The following is a 17,326-nucleotide window of genomic DNA, read 5'->3' on the forward strand; positions in this document are numbered from 1 at the left end:
ACACACACACACACACACACACACACACACACACACACACACACACACCGTGGGACCCAAAGGGAAGAAACCACTCACCATTTTTGTCTGCTCTTCGGAAAACCTAGGGGACAAAGGGAAATAAGTGGGCACTGTGAGGGGAGTGGGGAGGTAGGGGTGCCCCTCCCAAGTCAGTGGAGCTCCAGCTTGGCAGCCAGCCCCCCTGCATCGCCTTCCCTCTGCTCAAGGCAGTCCTGCAGGCGTCCCCAGCAAGGTAGCACAGGAAGATGGCACAGCAAGCCCTAATGCTGACTCCCTCCTGCTGTGGGCTGGCTTCGCGGTGGGTGGGTGCTCCTGGCCAGCTCTCTGTACCTTCACCTCCCACAGCTGGAGTCAAGCCCAAGCTGGCTCTGATGTAGCAGCCTTTGGCATGTTCCCAACTTGAGGAAGCTTGGACAGATGGGCTAAGATTCATCCTGAGAAGCCTTGGAAGTCATATCAGATCTGAATGTTTCCCTCCCCACCCCACCCCCACCCTGACTTTATGGGTATTCTCCCAAGTCCACACACTATTCTCCACCTACCCTCACTGAACAGGCTCTTTCCCTTGTGCCTGCTTATTTTGGGTGCTCTGGTTTTCCCACTAGTGAGGGAGCAGCTAGAGTTTAACCCTTTCAGGGCTGGGATCTCTTACAAGGCCAACTCATCATGAAGATTGTGGGCATCTGTGCATACACATTTGTGTAAGGAGAAAGGAGGGTGGCAAGGGTCAGTAGATTTTACTTGTGGAAGCAATGATGAAACAGACAAGTTGAAAGCCTAGATAGAACTCATAGAGCCCAGGGTCCTGAATGCTAAACTCTTCCACCCAACCCCCCAGGGTCACTGGGCTGACCAACCAATCTAACCCTTAGGCTGACTGCGAGAAAGGACTGCTACTGGATTGAGATCACACAGGAGCTCAACGCAGCCTGGCTGGGGTAATTTGGGTGGGAGTGGGGCAGGAGAGCTAAGCTTGGAATGAAGACACTCCATTCACATCCCAGGGTGCCTCCTGACCTGGAACATGCCTCCTCAGGCCTGAAGGACCATGGTCAAGGTGCTGAGTCACTAGGGCATTGGGGATGGGGCACAACAGCCTCTTAACACTGGCAGGGACTTCTAGAGTAGGGGCAGGAGAGAGCCAGAACCTGATAAGCAAGCACATAGTAAAAGAAGGAAGAGAGGTGCTCAGAGCTAGGGCTCCTGCACTTGGAGCTTTGCCTCCAGCTAGGTAGCTCAGGAAGATTGCACAGCAATCTGAGACAGGCTAGGATGCTCTGCAGCTACAAAAGGGGGCTCAAGGCCACCTGCTGCCCATGAAAGGAGTCCCTTACCAACTGTAAGACTCTGCCACCCTTGATCAGACCTGAGGCTTCCGGGGCAGGACAGAGCTCCTTCTAGGACCAGGCTCCCCTGTCCTATCAGCCCAGCGGGGGCTGCCATGGAGCAGGCTGCTGTGACGGAGTGTTGACAGCCCCTAGCCCCAGTGGGCACATTTAGGGTGAGGGGCAGTACTGCTGAGAGACAAGGAGAGACACGGAGCAGCACAGACAGCACAAGGAACACAGGCAGGAGGATCAGAACAGCAGGGTCACAGATAGTCTAGGAGAGGGACCGAAGCAGGACCAACAGATGTGGAGGGAGAGACAGGGACACCGAAGACTGAGACTTAGGGAGCCTGATGCCCGCCCGCCGGTGCCCCACTCACGTCCTGGAAAAGCGCATGTCCCGCGGCAGGCGCAGAGTGTCGCGGCGGCTGGGGCGCAGGTGGCCCGAGCAGGCACACAGTGAGCAGCCCGGCGCACGCCATGGCTCGGAGGCTTGCAAGGCTGCGGGTTGCGGTTACCAGGCCGCCCAGGCTGGCTGGGGGCGGGGCGCGAGCCCATTGGCCCAATCACGGCCCCGCCCCCACCGGGCCTCGGTTTCCCCGCCTGGAAGAGGCTTCCAAAAGGAGTGGGGTAAGGAGTCACCCCAGAAGTCACTGGCAATGATATCTTGCCGGGAGTCCCACAGGAACCGGCGCTCCACCCAGTCGGGTGCGGGCAAGCAAAGCTCTAAGTGCAGGAGCCCTAATAGATCAGACCCAGAAGCGTCTTACATCTGGGCATCTGCACTTCCCTGCCAAATGAGGATAATGGCCCTCCCCCTCAGTCCCCAGGTTGTAAAGGAGAAGTAAGCTTTGTAGATGCTCAGTTCAGAGGGCTTCCACCTATGGTTTAACAAAAGTCATGGATTCCCAGTCACCCCTTCCTTCTCCCAGATCTCTGCCCCAGCACCTCTTTCAGGAAACTCCCTGGTCTTCTCACTTACAAGGCCTAGAGGAGGGGACAGCAGCTGCAAGCTTAGACCCACGCACATACACACAGTAAAGCATTCGACACAAACACAGTTCACTGTGTTGCATCTTTACTAATGTTCAGAAGGTGCACAGCAAGGTGTCACAATCTGACACTCCCCTTTCTGTACTTAGGTCCCATGCATAACTCCGTACCCATCATTGGGTCAGTTTTCTTCTTCTCAAGGGGTTACAAACTGAAAGGAAATTAAGTCAGATAGGAAGAGGGAGCGGACATTCCCTCCAACACTAGCTTCACGCTGGCTGGCGGAGAGTCCCAAACCCAGCCCTAACACCATCAAAACATTTATTAAAATCAAAGCAGGAGGGAACAGAACTGTTAGGAAACAAATCAAAGTGCAGACTGGAGGGTGGGGAGGACAGCAGAGGAGCACTCCAACCACAGGAGGGACGCATACCCAACCCTCCTGGCAGCAGTCAGCCCAGGCCCTCACACCCCCCCCCCATCTCAGATCCCCTGGATACATGCCACTGGGGTACTGGCACAACCTTCTACAAAGGGACTGTTTCTCCAGCCCTTCCACGGCTGTCAGTCTGTCTCTCTCCCTTTCCCAATAAATAAACTGCTTGGGCCTCAGCAACTTTTGGGTAGGGGTTCCTGCCCTTGCTTCAGAGAACAGGGACTTGGGGTATCACCCCATATCCCCCCACCCTTTGCTCATCCCCCAGGTTTGCCAGAGGCCTCGATAAATAAATAAACGCTCCATTAAAGCTTCGATCTGAAAACTTTTAAGCAGTGCTCTTGCTGCCCTGCAAACCCAGCCACGCTGCACCCCCCCGGCCTGGCTGACACACAGGATTCTGGAAGCAGGCAGCCACCCTGGGCCTCACAGGGCCCCTGCAGCAAGGACACCAAAAGTGCAGTTAGAGCCCCACCCCCACCCCAATTCGCACACATGGATCCATGCACACGTGTGGACACACCGGGATATGTCTGCAGCACACACACAGATATGTTCACCTTCATTCCCGGGCACGTGCACACACACTCTCTCACACACACATACACACTCAGACACACACCCCAGGTACACAGTGCGCAGTATGGGGTGCACGCACACACACTGTACAACATCCTTCCCCTTTTGGTCTGCTCAATGTGGCAGCAACCAAACCCCAGAGCTAGAAGCTACTGGACAGAGGGTATGAATCGTGCTATTCCAATGAGGCAGGAAGGATGGCCCAGGGCAGGAGGTTCCAAAGCTGCAGACAAGGTGGGCATCTCCAGACACCCCGAGTCCCTAGGCTTCTATCAGAAATCCAGAGGAGTCAGGTCCCCAAAGTCACAGTCAAAGAGATCTCTAATGCCCTCACTCTCCTCGAGACCAAAGTGATAGTCAAGGGTCTCATGGGGTGGGGAAAGGCTGATGAACTCCCCAGGGAGGAGCCCAGAGAAGTCTTCTTTAACATGCTCCAGGAGTGAGTCAGCAGCCACCAGTGGTGACAGTCGGTCCTCTTCCATGGGGGCCCTCAGGTTGCCCATTCGTGGCAATACTGCTTCTGGAGAAAGAAGGCATTACAGGTTAGGAGAGGCCTAGCAGGAGAGGCGCTGCCATGATTGCTTGCCAAAGAGGAGAACAAACCCTGGCCCTACCTACCTTGCTCCAAGCCTAACGGGGATTGACCGGGATCCAAGGCTGGGGATGTGGAGGGAGGTGATGGTGGAGGCCCTGCAGGGCCAGAGTCTGCAGTCCTGTCCTCCCCAGAGGATGTCTCCTGGCATGAGGTCTTCCCAGGGTTAATCCCCTCTGCACTCTCCTCAGGACACAGGAAAACATCGATGGGGCCTTGTTTGCTCTTAAGCGAGATCTGAAACGTCTGGGTGGAGACAGAAAGCAGGACAGACAGGTGAGGCCTAGGTGACCACCAACCCAGCCCACCCTGTCTTGGAAAGTCTTAGGGTCATTAGTCTCACCTCTGAAGAATCCACAGCTTGCAGCTGGGTCTCAGGAGGGGCCTTGATCACTATGACCATCTGTTCTGCAGGGTCCGCGATGCTGCGAAGGTCCTGGCAGGTCACATAGGCCAGGGTTGGGGGAGTCAAGGACCACTGACTCACATACGCCTCCCTAGTCACTCCCTTTTGACACCCTCATCCCACCACCTGGCACATAGTAACTACCCAGAATCTCATTCCTAAACTGCAACTTTCTCAACAGTGAGACTATCTACCCATCCAATTCCAAACTCATGGCTGCCTGTAATAATTCCGTATCAAATGCTCAACAGGTCTGGGTTGGGAAATGGAAATTGATTTTGACAATTTTACTGTTAATTAATGATATTCACTAAAAGGCACACTTTCTAATAAAGTTTCTATTTGTGAATTAAAAAGTCTTAACTTTAGCCGGGCGTGGTGGCGCACACCTTTAATCCCAGCACTTGGGAGGCAGAGGCAGGTNGATTTCTGAGTTCGAGGCCAGCCTGGTCTACAAAGTGAGTTCCAGGACAGCCAGGGCTACACAGAGAAACCCTGTTTTGAAAACCAAAAAAAAAAAAAAAAAAAAAAGTCTTAACTTTGAAGCTACAATCAGGAACTAAATTAATGACCAAGGAAAGGCTTGTTACTCTTTGGTGACAGGGTCTCACTGTGTAATCCAGTGGCCTATGCTTATTTTTGTCCAAGACAGGGTTTCTCTGTGCAGTCTTGGCTGTCCTGGAACTCAGAAATCAGCCTGCCTCTGCCTCCCAAGTGCTGGGATTAAAGGCGTGTGCCACCACACCCGGCTCCTATGCTTATTTTGAGCATCTCTATATATAACCTCAATTGGCCTTCAGTGTTACAGTTTCTGCCTCATACCTGGCCCTGGGATTACAAGTATATACCACCACACTGGGCTTCTCTTCTTTGGTTGAGACAGGGTCTCACTGTGTAGCATGTAGACCAGACCAGCCTTAGTTCAGATATCCCCATGCTTCTGCTTCCCCAGAGTCTGGGTTTTAAAGGCTTGCACCCCTGTTCTCTGCCTGATCTTTTCTGTATGTTTTCTCCCTACCTGTATGTGCACCACACAAGCATTTGGTGCTTTTGGAGGTCAGATGAGGGCATCAGCTGGACTAGAACTAGAACTACAGACAGCTGTGAGCCACCTATAGATGCAGGGAATTTTGAACTCAGGTCCTCTGTGAGTAACAAATGCTCTTAACTGCGAAGCCGTCTCTCCAGTCCTTGGTTTCTTTTAAAATGTATTATTATTTTTTTAAGATTTATTTATTGATTATATATTAGTATATAGTAGCTGTCTTCAGACACACCAGAAGAGGGCGTCAGATCTGGTTACAGATGGTTATGAGCCACCATGTGGTTGCTGGAATTTGAACTCAGGACCTCTGGAAGAGCAGTCTGTGCTCTTAACCTCTGAGCCCTCTCTCCAACCCATATTACTTATTTTAAAACTTAATTTTGTGTGTGTCTTCACACACACATGCCACAGGGGTGTGTTTGTGAATGCACATGTACAGGTTAGAGGCTTTGTTTCCTCCTTCTACTGGGGGCTCAAACTCAGGTACTCATGATTGGCAAAAACACTTGTACTTATCAAACCATTTGCCTTTTCTCCTTTTGTTTGTTTTGTTATTGTTGTAGTGGTTGTTTTTGTTTTGTTTTGGTTTTTTTGGAGACAGCATTTGTATGCAGTCCTGGAACTGGCTCTGTAGAGCAGGCTGCCCTCAAACTCAGAGATCCGCCTGCCTCTGCCTCCCAAGTGCTGGGATTAAAGGTGCATGCCACCACGGCCCTGGCTATTTTTCTATTAATATGTACAATTTTGGAAATGGATATTACTGTCCTCTCTTTTACAGATGAAACTGAGGCCCATCAAATACAAGTAACTTGTTCGTTGTCACATGGTAAGTCAATGTAGAGCCAGGTCTTGTTTCCAAAGCCAGAATCTTTTATAATCTGAGCCCTTGGTAACCTCGATAGTCTCAGTAGTGTGGAGCCACCACTGGCCAAGGCTGCCTTCAATGTACCCTAACCAATCCAAGGATATCGCTGGGTGTCGGAGTCCTCGGAAAGCAGTTGCAGCTGTGTGGTACAGATGTGCATCAGGTGATCCAGCTGCTGCTCACTCTCCTGCAGTTGCTGCAGGTCCTGGGTCAGGCCTTCAAGCCGCTTACCAATCCCCACCATGGTGTGGCTGCCTCTGTGGGAAGTCAGTGAAGAATTAGCCCCAACCCATCCATCAGCCCTAACCCTCAAGACAATCTGTTGCCACCACTATTCTGTGAGAAGTTGGCAAGTTCCTTTTCCTCTGTGACTCTGCTCCCCAGCTAGGCTTTGAGTAAGACTGGCATGGGCTCAGTAAAATGTCTGATCAGTCAACAGACACCCACCAAGGAGCCAGGTAAGAAAACTACAGCACATGCCTGCCATGGGATGGCACAGCTGAATTAGATATATATACAGACATTCCTGAGACACACTATCAAGTAAAAAGAAAACAATACAGAATGAAGAATCATCTATCAAAGGCCAAGGTAGATATGCCAGAGAAGGCAGCAGGATGCCTGGGGAGGCAGAAGTTACAGGGGAGAAGTAGAAACAAAACCAAAAATGTGTAAGGCCAATCTCAATGATGACAGCAAAAGCTGGAATGGTGGCAGCACAGCGGTCTAATGGGCAACAATGGGAGAAGGAACAGGAAACCTTTAGAAAGGTGTGTGTGTGTGTGCGCGCGCGCACATGTGCGCAAGCAAGCATACACATGGGAAACCTTGTACAGCTATAGGGAACTGGATCTGCAAGACTTGTAAGTTCTTCTCCATCTATTACCCCGGGAAGGTAACTCTCCTCAGACCTTGGTTTCCCAGCTGTGGGGAATGCAGGAAGCCACTGCAAGAAATGTGGCTTGGTCTGGCTGTTACCTGCCCACCTGCCTGGTAAGTACTTACAGCCACTGGATATGATTCTTGGACTTCTTGGCAATGAGCTGGATGCCCTCCAGGACATTGGTGATGTCATAGATGCGCCGTTTCTGCACCTTCAGCACCTCAGCTGCCCAGTTCAGGTCAACGACACCATCTGCTGAGCGGCTCAGCAGCTCCAAGAAGCGCTTGGTGGTCAGGTTTAGTGAGGTCTCATAGCGTGACTTCTCCCCTGGAGACTTCACACCTGGGGGAAAGGGGTTAGGCTAGGCGGGGGGCCTTCAAACACTCAGCCTGCCCCCAACAGTCCTGTCTCCCTAGCAATGTAGAGTGGCAAAATGAGGCGGGAGGCAAATGTCTCCCTTCCCTCAGGCTAAGCAGAAAGGCTCGATGGCTGTTGTCTGCCAACCAAAGCATTCCTCTTGTAGCTGGGCAACTCCCCACCTCCAAGGCCTGAGGAAGTCCTGTTGGGCAGCCATTACAGCGGCCTACTGGGGCCCCAGAGTGTACATCCATGTCCACTTCCCTCCCCCAGTATAGGCCTGAAAAGCTGGAGTCAATGGCACCTTTCCCTGGGTGGCGGCCTCTGCCCCGGAATGGCCCACTGCTGCCAGCCAGGTATTGATGGTCAGTTTCCAGGTCCAGCCTCCGTTTCACCTGCAGTAGAGACACAGGAAGATGCCCAATAACCAGGACTGAGACCACTGAAGACTTAGTTAAGGGCTTGATATCCCAACCCGTCTTATGTCTGTTAGGGTGCCAAGGTGTGTGAGCAGAGACAGATTCTGAGGGACACAGCATGAGGTTATCAACCTACCACTCAAATCAGTCAAGTACAAGGCTGAAGACCCAGGTTCAAAATTTACGTCCAAAATTTACCTCCCTAGGACTGATGGTGTTTTAAAAATACACCAGCAAAGAACAAATCATCGCTGTAATACTAGAGGTTAAAGTAAAGGCCTTGTGAACACTACCACACAATCTACCAATCAGACTCCTTAGCTCCTACAAATACAAGGTCTATTTAGCCCAGGCTGGCATCAAACTTACTATGTAGCCAAGGATGACCTTGAATTTATCTTCCTGCCTCTAACCTCCCAAGACCTGGGCTTGCAGGTGCAATCCACCAGGACTCTCGGCTTTCAAAGATAAGTGCTAGCTTTCTCCCCTAAATGTAAGCTGGGAGCGATGGGGTCACTTCTGAGACTGGTCACTGGGACGGTGATGCTGCTTCTGAGGTGCCAGGGGCGGGAGAAAACTTTGTGCCATACTGTCAAGTAGCCCTAAAGATAAGCCCCTTTGGCAAAGAGCTAGAACTCCTCCAGGTAAGAGGAACATAGCAAGCTTGGAACAAACCCCGCAACCTTAGGCCCACTTGCGATTACAGCCAGGGAGCTTTCTGGCTGCAACAGGATTCTATCTCAGGCAGGAACCACCAGCTAAATCTCCCTCAAGTCCCAACCCACAGAGACTATACAAGTGCTTTAAGCCACCAAGGGAGGGGACAGGTCCCCCAAGCAACTCTAGTTTTTAACTCATTTACGTATCTATAACCATGGCAGCAGCTGGAGCTCACAAAGGCTTTGTGCTCAGTGTACTCTTATTCTTTGGACTGGCAGCCTAACAGCTCCGCTTTACAACCTATGGACAAGACCAAGAGAAGTGGCAGAGCCACATTTCCTACCCAGGTCTGTCTGAGAAAGACCCGAGCTGCTAATCTCCATGCCCTTTAACGTAAGAGTTCTAATTTCACAGTATTGGGGAGGACCGTGAAGTCCCAGGGATAGCTTAAAACACACTAACTGGACCAGACTTGCTATCCCCACACCAGCCACAGGCCTTTCTCAACTAAACCCTCTCAACCTGGCCCACCACCTGTCACTTTCTTTTGCCAAGAATTCCTCCCACAGCCATTATCACCCTCCCACTGGACAGGACAGCTGTCCCCACGCTGGTCTCCCTCTACATCACTCTGCCTCAGTAAAGCCTTCCAACAGCACTCCTCAAATGAACTGTGGAGATGAGTTTCTCCTAATCCCCTCTAAGGCTATCCTATGCTCCTCTCACATCCGTAGCTGCCTCCTGCAGGACCCTTAACGATCAATCAATGGCTTCAGAGGGCCTCGACTCTCTATACTGCCTCAAGTCTGGCCTTTTGTCTGTTCTCCCTGCCTACCACCTCCACTGAGAAAGTGTCATTGGACGCTGGACCAATAAACCTCTGCATCCCTGCGTGCCACAAGCCTCAGTGTCCGTCAGCATGCGCTGACTAGATGTCCCCACCCTCACGCTGCCAGACTCCTGCAGACCAAGGAAGAGGACAGCACGAGATTCAGCTGATCACACACAGTCAGACATTGCCTCTGCTGTCTGTGCCAGAGCAGGGCGGTAACTAAACCCCATACATTTCCTCAGCCAACTTGTCTGATTGCTGGACCTATGCTAGCCTCCACCTTAGAAGATCTGTAGCCAGGGAGAAATCCAAGTATATGGCATACTTTAAAGTAAGAGCTCAAAGTGATGCTTGTTTCTGTCACTCATCTTTAGACAACCCTAGCACTGAGATCCTAAAAACCACAGGTGAAGATACTGCTAGCTGAATGATTCAAACACCCATCCCAGGAAGGGCACAAAAGCGTTATGTAGCCCCCCTGGAACAGCATGTAGTCTCAGTAAAAGACGGAGGCAGGCCTAGGCCAGCACAGAATATGCTCAGACACACAAGGAAACCGCTGTGACAGGCTAACACATACACGGTCCCTTCCTGGACTACAAATCTCAGGGGCTGTTCTCCAGTTCAGCTTCTAACAGAGTGTTTTAGAAACAGGAGCGCTTCTGTGGGCGAGCCAGGGCAGACGGTTACCTCCTCTGGGCCATGTGAATGACGTACTGTTTCAACTCCTGATCCTTGTACCTCACCTCTTAAGTACTGGAGTTTTAAAGGAGCCACCACTCATGGCTCACAGCAGCTTTTAGAACTATTAAAAACAAACGTTCTCAGGACTGGGGACTGGCAGAGTACTTATTCAGTGTGCATTCAATTCTGGGTTCAATCCCCAACAGCATTAAGCGCTCACAGCGACCAGCCAGGGATTCGTGTAATAAAACAACAGTGTCACACCTAAAACAAGAGCCCTGAAGAAGAGCTGGCTTTCTACTCTAAGCCTGGCTCTTACAGACTTGATGTATTACCACATACTTTCTACAGTAAACAAGAACTACGTTATAATGGGGAACCTCAGCTTCTTGCTGTTACTGTTCTGAAACAGGGTCTGTGTAGTGCAGGCTGGCTTTGAACTCAAGATGTCAATTAACCAAAATAGGCTGTTGATATTTTAATTTATTTTTATTTAACTAGTTTACTTTTAAAAATTATTTTCTTTTTAAAAGGAAATTTGTGTCTGTTGAATGTATGTGAACATGGGTACCCAAGGACAGAGAAGACGATTATCAAATCCCTTGAAACTGGAGTTAAGTGATCTGTGACCTCAGTGTTGGGGCTGTGATCCAAAGTCAAGTTGTCATAATAGAGCAAGTGCTTTCAATGGTTGAACCATCTCTCCAGCCCAACTTACATTAAAGTAAGGTTTCACTAAGTAGCCCTGGCTGGCCTAGAACATGTGTCGGTTAGGTCTGTACTACTCCCTAGCGCCGCCCATCCCCCACAGGATCTACACACACACACACACACACACACACACACACACACACACACACACACAGAGCCATGACAAGGTAGAGAGGTAGGTAGGTAGGGCAAGGAGGAATGTCTGAACTGCCAAGAGGTGTACACAGGAAGCACCCAGCAAGTACTCACTGGGTGGAAGCCAAGCCTGTAGCTTATTTCAAGGACTGCCCCCAAAAAATTCCAGAGCAAAGTCAGTAGAGGCCAAAATCTAGATTTGCATTCCTGGCCTTTGGCTCTGGGATGGTGTCAACCTCTCCCACAGAAAATGTTTGCTGGCCCTTAAGTACTATGGGGGCAGGGGCTCCCTAACTACCTCTGCATCTAGCGCATAATGGGGCTCACTAACTCAACAACTTGAGCGAATGGAATGTTTGGTTACATGTAGAATACCTGCCCAGGGCCCAAGCTCCTGCCTACAGGTACAGGCCCCTGGAGTTGATGCAAGGCAAGCCGGCTGACCCACCAAATACTGGCCAGCCTCCTCAACAGGAGGAAAGGCCTTTAACAACCAGGAAATCCAGCTCCATCGCTCAATGGTTAAGAAGTTCTATCATTTGTGGGCCTCAGCCTCATCTAAGAAAGGATGGCAAAGTAAGGTTGCCCACAAGGTTAAGTGGGTAAAGTGCTTAGCACAGAGCCTGGCACACAAAACATCCTCAAAACAATGGTGGTTGCTATTGTTATTATTATTAGCATCCTGGTGATTCCGGAAGGAAGGCAGCACTGGGCGCTGTGCCAAGGGGGGTAAGGGGCCTTCTCTAAGATGCCTCAGGGACCAGCTGCCACCCACACCCCCATCAGGAGTTGAACAGCTTCTACTCTGATACTGGGCCTTACCCCTCCTGCTTGTTCCGAGCCCCCTGCTGAGAACCCCTCCAGTTCGCTCCACCCCTACAATGAAGATGGTGGCCCACTCATGGAGCTGGCCCCTGCTTAGATCCAAGTTCCACTCTCCGCTTACTTCAGCTGCCTTTTCTAGGCCCCCAGCCTAAAGTGGTCTTGAGTTACTTGCTTAGGACCAGGAAGAGACTTTATCCAGGGATCGCCCTCCCACGGCTTCTCTCTCCAGGAACTGGAGGCCCCTTCTCAGGGGCCCAGCCCACCCAGTCTTCCAGAGACTCAGGGGTCTGTCTGCCTGATTAATAAAGTTCCATGGCAACCAGGGGCTGGAAGGGTGGCAGATGGAAGGACAGGCAGTGGAAGGGTTGCAGCAGCTGGCCCAGCACCCCGCCCCTGCAGAGAAGGCCTCCCAATCAAGAAGCCTGTCCCCAGAGGCCTGGGAGGCCAGGCCTGCACCTGGCAAAGCCACTAAGGAGGATTTCCCGAAGATGTCTCCAAAAGTCACCCTCTTTCACCTCCAACAAGCAACTGTGCACACTACCCAGCCACAGGTTCTGCAGCAAGCCAGCAGACATCAGTTCAAATACCAGCCCCACCATCTGCAGCTGCGCGAAGCACTTCCCCGTCTCTGGGCCTCAGTTCCTCCCTCTGGCAGATGGGCACGTGACAACACCCAGCACACAACAGAGTTGAGAATTTGGTGCCAAAGCCTGGGCGTGCACTAAGCAAGCACCAGCTGGATACACGTGAGACACAATCATTATTGGATCCGACGCTCCGGTGAAGACGCCGAGGCCCGGAGCAAGGCTCCGCAAACAAGACAGGCAAGGCAGTCAGTCATCGCGCGCCCCGGGGCGGAGCCCCGAGGCCCAGCCCAGGCTCCGCGCCGCCCAGCGTTGCAGCCCGCCCCTCCCCCGCCCGCGCCTAGGGTCCGTACCGGCGGGCGGCCGAGAGCCGGGCGCGGTGCACTAGGCGCGGGTCGGGGCGCCTGCGGCGTGGCGAAGAGCAGCACGTCAGGATCGCGAGGGCCGGTGGGCGGCGCGGCGGGGCCGGCGGGGAGCTGCGGGGCGCCGACATCGGGCGCGGTAGAGATGATGACGATCTGCGAGGAGTCGAGCAGCCGCAGCGCGCCCGCCCCGAGCAGGGCCTCCAGCGCTGGCGCGTGCTGGCCGCCCGCGGGAGCTACGGCCATGGCGCTCACGGCCCGCGTGGCCCGGGAGGCAGGCGGCGGCGGCGGCGCGGGCCCATGACTGGCAGGCCGCGGCGAGGGCTCGATCCCGCTCCGCCCCGGCCGCCGCTGCCTGCAAAGTCCGGGCCACTTTTACGCGCCAAATCCTTTTTGCCGCGAAAGGGCCACGCGCCGCCGAGCGCCTCCTCCATTGGCCGGGGCGGCTGTGACGAAGGCGGCTCCGGTGGCGGACATTGGTGGCGGCGTGCGGGGCAGGCGACGGAGGGTGGGACTAGGGGCGGGGTGGCCAATCCCGGGGCGGGGCGCGCGCAGGCTTTGTCCAGGCGGTGCCGGGCGCCTTCTCCCCTCTGCCTCTCGCCGTGCCCTGCAGGAGGCGTGGGCAATGGGCCCCGCCCCCTTCACCGCCCACTCGCTGGGTGGCGGGTCTGGCGAAGGGAACAAACTTCGTACTCGGTTCTGCACGTCCCGCGGACTCCACATGCCACATGACCCCGTAAACTCTCAACCTGTGGTCTCCACCCCCTCAGTTTACAGCCCAGAAACCACCTCTTCAGGCTCACCTCCAAAGCTCGCTTCAGCCACATCTCCGGTCTTAAGACCCATTTATTCCTATTCCGTTAGTTCACATCATGCCTTCTTCCCTGTCCTGTCACCCAGAAGCCAAGCCCAAGAGGGGTGCCAGGAAGTGTGTAAGGGATGTATGGCTTTGATCTCGGTCTCTCTTTACTGAAATTTCTTTCGTAGCCAGCGCCCAGTTAGCGTTCATTCATTTGGTCACTCCACAATGGCGCCTGCCTTTAATCCCAGCACTTGGGAGGCAGAGGCAGGCGGATCTTCCCAGTTCAGGCCATCCAGAACTACACAGTGAGACCCTGGTCTCAAAAAAATCACAAACGCCTGAGAGCATTCACTGTCCCATCCTCAGTCCAGACCTTGACTCCTGACTTAGTGAAAAGGAAAAAAGGGAACAAACACAGAGGCCGCAGATGCTTGCAATGTGAAGAGATTGGTCCATTAAAGTATCTCCATGGCCGGCCTCACACAGGGCGGTGCAGGGGCGGGGAGGGTGCATATGGACGTGCCTTTAATCCAGAGGTCCTCCATCAGCAGTTCTGATTGCTGGGGTCAGCCCATCTGATCAGCACTGTTGTCCTCTCTACTAGGCATCTTGCCAATACTGGGAATAGAAACGTGAAAGGTTTTAACAAGACCTACAAACTTCCTGTCCTTGGGGGTGGGGATGACCACAAGAAGAGAGTAAATAGCTGACAATATTCAAGTCCCCACGTCCAGTGTAAGCTACAGGGATCCCTCAGGCCTGGGTTACTTTCTCCATGCTTCATGCTACTTTATCTCCGTCCCAACTCTGCCACATTACTCTGGGCTGGTTTAGCAGGGGCTGCTTCTCATGCCCTTTCTGGGTATGAGAGAATTGGAGGCGGAGGGCAGAGGTGAGCAGGTCACAATAAGGAGGCTGTGATGTTCCAGGGCCCAGAAACACCAAGGCACGAGTTAACTTTGAACCACCCCAGCTTGGCCAATTTAGAATCAATTCCCAGCCACGCGGCCCTCCCCGCTTCTTGTTTTTTGGTTTGTTTTGATTGGGAGGGGTGGATTTTTAGTTTGTTTCTTTGTTTTTCGAGACAGGGTCTCATTATCTGGCTCTGACTGTCCTGGAACATGATTAAATCTGCCTGCTTCAGCCTCCGGAGTGCTGGAGTTGAATGGGTGGGCCACAGTGCCTTGTTTACCCCCCCCTTTAAAAAAAAAAAAAAAAGAGAGAGAGAGAGAATCTTGCTATGTAGTAGCTCAAACTGAATCAATGTTACCTTCCTGTTTCTGCCTCCTGAGTGCTAGGGTTGCAGGTTTGGGCCACTACTTGAGCTCCAGTTTGGAATCTTTTGGTCAAGACTGGAAAAGCTTAAGTCCCAGGATGGCCTGGACTATGATACAGCAAGAATAAAAAAATAAATAAAAATTCATAAACAAAATAAATTCATAAATAAAAATAAATAAAGATTCACAGTCACCTATTGGATGGAACACAGGGCCCCCAATGGAAGAACTAGAGAAAGTAACCAAGGAGCTGAAGGGGTCTGCAACCAGATAGGTGGAACAATATGAACTAACCAGCACCCCCAGAGCTCGCGTCTCTAGCTACATATGTAGCAGAAGATGGCCTAGTCGGCCATCATTGGGAAGAGAAGCCCCTTGGTATTGCAAACTTTATATGTCCCAGTACAGGGGAACACCAGGGCTAAGAAGTGGGAGTGGATGGGTAGGGGAGCAGGGCGGGGTGAAGGGTATAGGGGACATTCGGGATAGCATTTGAAATGTAAATGAAAAAATATCTAATAAAAAATTGAAAAAGAAATTTAAACAAAGAAACACAAGGAACGCTTATGCCCATCCTAGATAATGTGTTGATCTTTGAAAACAAATTGATATACCTTTACAATAAAAATGTGCAGTAGAGTCAAAGATTACAATTGCTACAGCTGGGTATAGTTGTCCACACCTGTAACCCCAGCAGGTAGCTACTACAGGAAGACCAGGAGAGTGCTCGGTCATCCTTGGCTATATAGGCAGCCAGGGCTACATGAGATCCTGTTATAAAACAAGCAAGTTGCAGCTCCCAAGGATGTTTTCCAGTTCAGTTTTGTAGGTTTTTTTGTTTGTTTGTTTTTTGTTTTTAAAGGACCTCTAGATCTTGTCTTGGCCATCTCCAGTCCTCATGAGGATAAAAGCATAGGACTAGACGGTAGTCTGCAGACTCTGGTGGTTTGGAAAGCAGCAACAGTGTTCTTCCTTCCCCCACTCACGAACAGTTTGTGAAATTACTCATTGCAAATCCTGGAATGTGTCAGAACAGGGAAGGACCACGGGGAGCAGTGAGCCTCTCAAAGTACAGATGGGAAAATGAGGCCCATTCAGGGCTGGTGCCTGCAGATTCAGTGACAGGATGTGGCCCACAATAGATCCCCCCCGACCTGGGTCTGCCTGTGCCCATGAGTGTACTGCCCACTCTTTACAGCACAGTGGAGAAGCTGAAGGCTAACCTTCAGCATAACCAGGCCTGACACTGGCACTGATGGAGGATAAAGAGGTTGGCACATTCTCATACCAGATGTAGAGTTTTCTGTCTCCTGGCTTTCCTAAGGGACCCATTAACAACGACGTTCACTTTTGTAAAGCCTTCTGCTACTCAATAGTCATTCAACAAACACTCACTGAGCATCTGTTATCTATCGAGGATCAAGATGGTTGCGGGAAGGGGGGATATAATACTGTCCCGGTTTAGGATGACTAAACTGAGTTTTCCTAGTAGGTTAAGAGTTGGAGAGGCCAAGGTCAGGGGCTTTGCAAAGCCTTACCCTTCCAAAATATTGAACCTCACATCCTATAAGTGCTTATAGTCACAGGCACTCAGGGGGTCAGGGTGGGAAGATCTTTCCAATCTAGAGATTCAAGGGCACCTGAGCCACACAGGGAGAATTAGTAAAATCTATTCTAAAGAGTGACTGGAACTTGAGCCAGGTGAGATGGTGCATGCCTTTCATTTCAGCACATAGGAGGCAGAGTCAGGTGGATATCTGTGAATTCAGGACCAGCCTGCTCTACGCAGAGAATTCCAAGCCAGTCAGAGTTACACAATAAGACCCTTTCTTTAAAAAAAAAAAAAAAAAAAAAAAAAAAAAAAAAAAAAAAAACAAAGTATATATCGAAGTGACAGAGGTGTCCTTTCCCACCAGCCCCCCAGGTCCTCAGCAACAGAAAGGAGTGTGGGGTGAAGACTAGAATTCCCTGCAGGAAAATGAGCTTTTGGATCTGTTAATAAATAGTGGACATCTGAAGAGGGCCGGAGAGTTGGACGCCCTGGCCCAGGGCCTGGGAGACCCTGATAAGGCTCTTCTCAATGTCAGCAGTTCTCCTGAGGCTGACTGGCATCCAAACCCTAATCCACCATCACTGGGCAGCCACTTCAATTGATGCTCTTCTTTCGACCTTATAATTCCAGAAGTGAAGTTTATTTATCTGCAGGATGCAGAAGAGAAATCGGCTCAGAGAGGGTCCCTCACAGCTCAAGGTCACACAGCAAAGTGAGGTGGGAACTTAGCCTGTTCCTCTGCAAAATCCAGGGCTGCCCTTGATAGTGTCCCGGGAGTCAGAATTAGGATACTGTACTGGTTAGTTTTGTGTCAACTTGACACAGCTGGAGTTATCACAGAGAAAGGAGCTTTAGTTGGGGAAATGCCTCCATGAGATCCAGCTGAGGGGCATTTTCTCAATTAGTGATCAAGGGGTGGGTGGGACCATCTCTGGGCTGGTAGTCTTGGATTCTGTAAGAGAGCAGGCTGAGCAAGCC

The 17,326-nt window shown here is 51.6% G+C and overlaps 2 protein-coding genes across 3 annotated transcripts in view; both read right to left on the bottom strand.

Moving 5' to 3' along the window:
* The window catches only part of Necab3 (N-terminal EF-hand calcium binding protein 3), a 13,971-nt gene extending 12,001 nt beyond the window's left edge, over window positions 1–1,970 (bottom strand). The window contains exons 1-2 of the mRNA XM_021194525.2: window positions 1,730–1,970; window positions 79–103 (exon numbers count right to left, since the gene is read on the bottom strand). Coding sequence (XP_021050184.1) covers window positions 79–103; window positions 1,730–1,831 — 127 coding nt within the window. The 5' untranslated portion in view covers window positions 1,832–1,970. The remainder of the gene's footprint in view (window positions 1–78; window positions 104–1,729) is intronic.
* Window positions 1,971–3,406: 1,436 nt separating this feature from the next.
* Window positions 3,407–13,103, bottom strand: E2f1 (E2F transcription factor 1). 2 transcript variants are annotated; one of them, XM_021193739.2, is made up of 7 exons: window positions 12,709–13,103; window positions 7,810–7,900; window positions 7,271–7,490; window positions 6,370–6,522; window positions 4,293–4,407; window positions 3,976–4,195; window positions 3,407–3,877 (listed from the first exon to the last, which is right to left on the bottom strand). In XM_021193739.2, the coding sequence occupies exons 1-7, from the start codon at window positions 12,961–12,963 to the stop codon at window positions 3,630–3,632; spliced, it is 1,302 nt and encodes a 433-aa protein (XP_021049398.1). In that variant the 5' UTR covers window positions 12,964–13,103; the 3' UTR covers window positions 3,407–3,629. The 2 variants fall into 2 exon arrangements, with proteins under 2 accessions (XP_021049398.1, XP_029392386.1); XM_029536526.1 differs by lacking the exon at window positions 12,709–13,103 and adding an exon at window positions 12,368–12,556.
* Between the last annotated feature and the right edge of the window lie 4,223 nt (window positions 13,104–17,326).

The sequence above is a fragment of the Mus pahari genome, chromosome 3, assembly GCF_900095145.1.
Source record: "Mus pahari chromosome 3, PAHARI_EIJ_v1.1, whole genome shotgun sequence".
Lineage (NCBI taxonomy): Eukaryota > Metazoa > Chordata > Mammalia > Rodentia > Muridae > Mus > Mus pahari.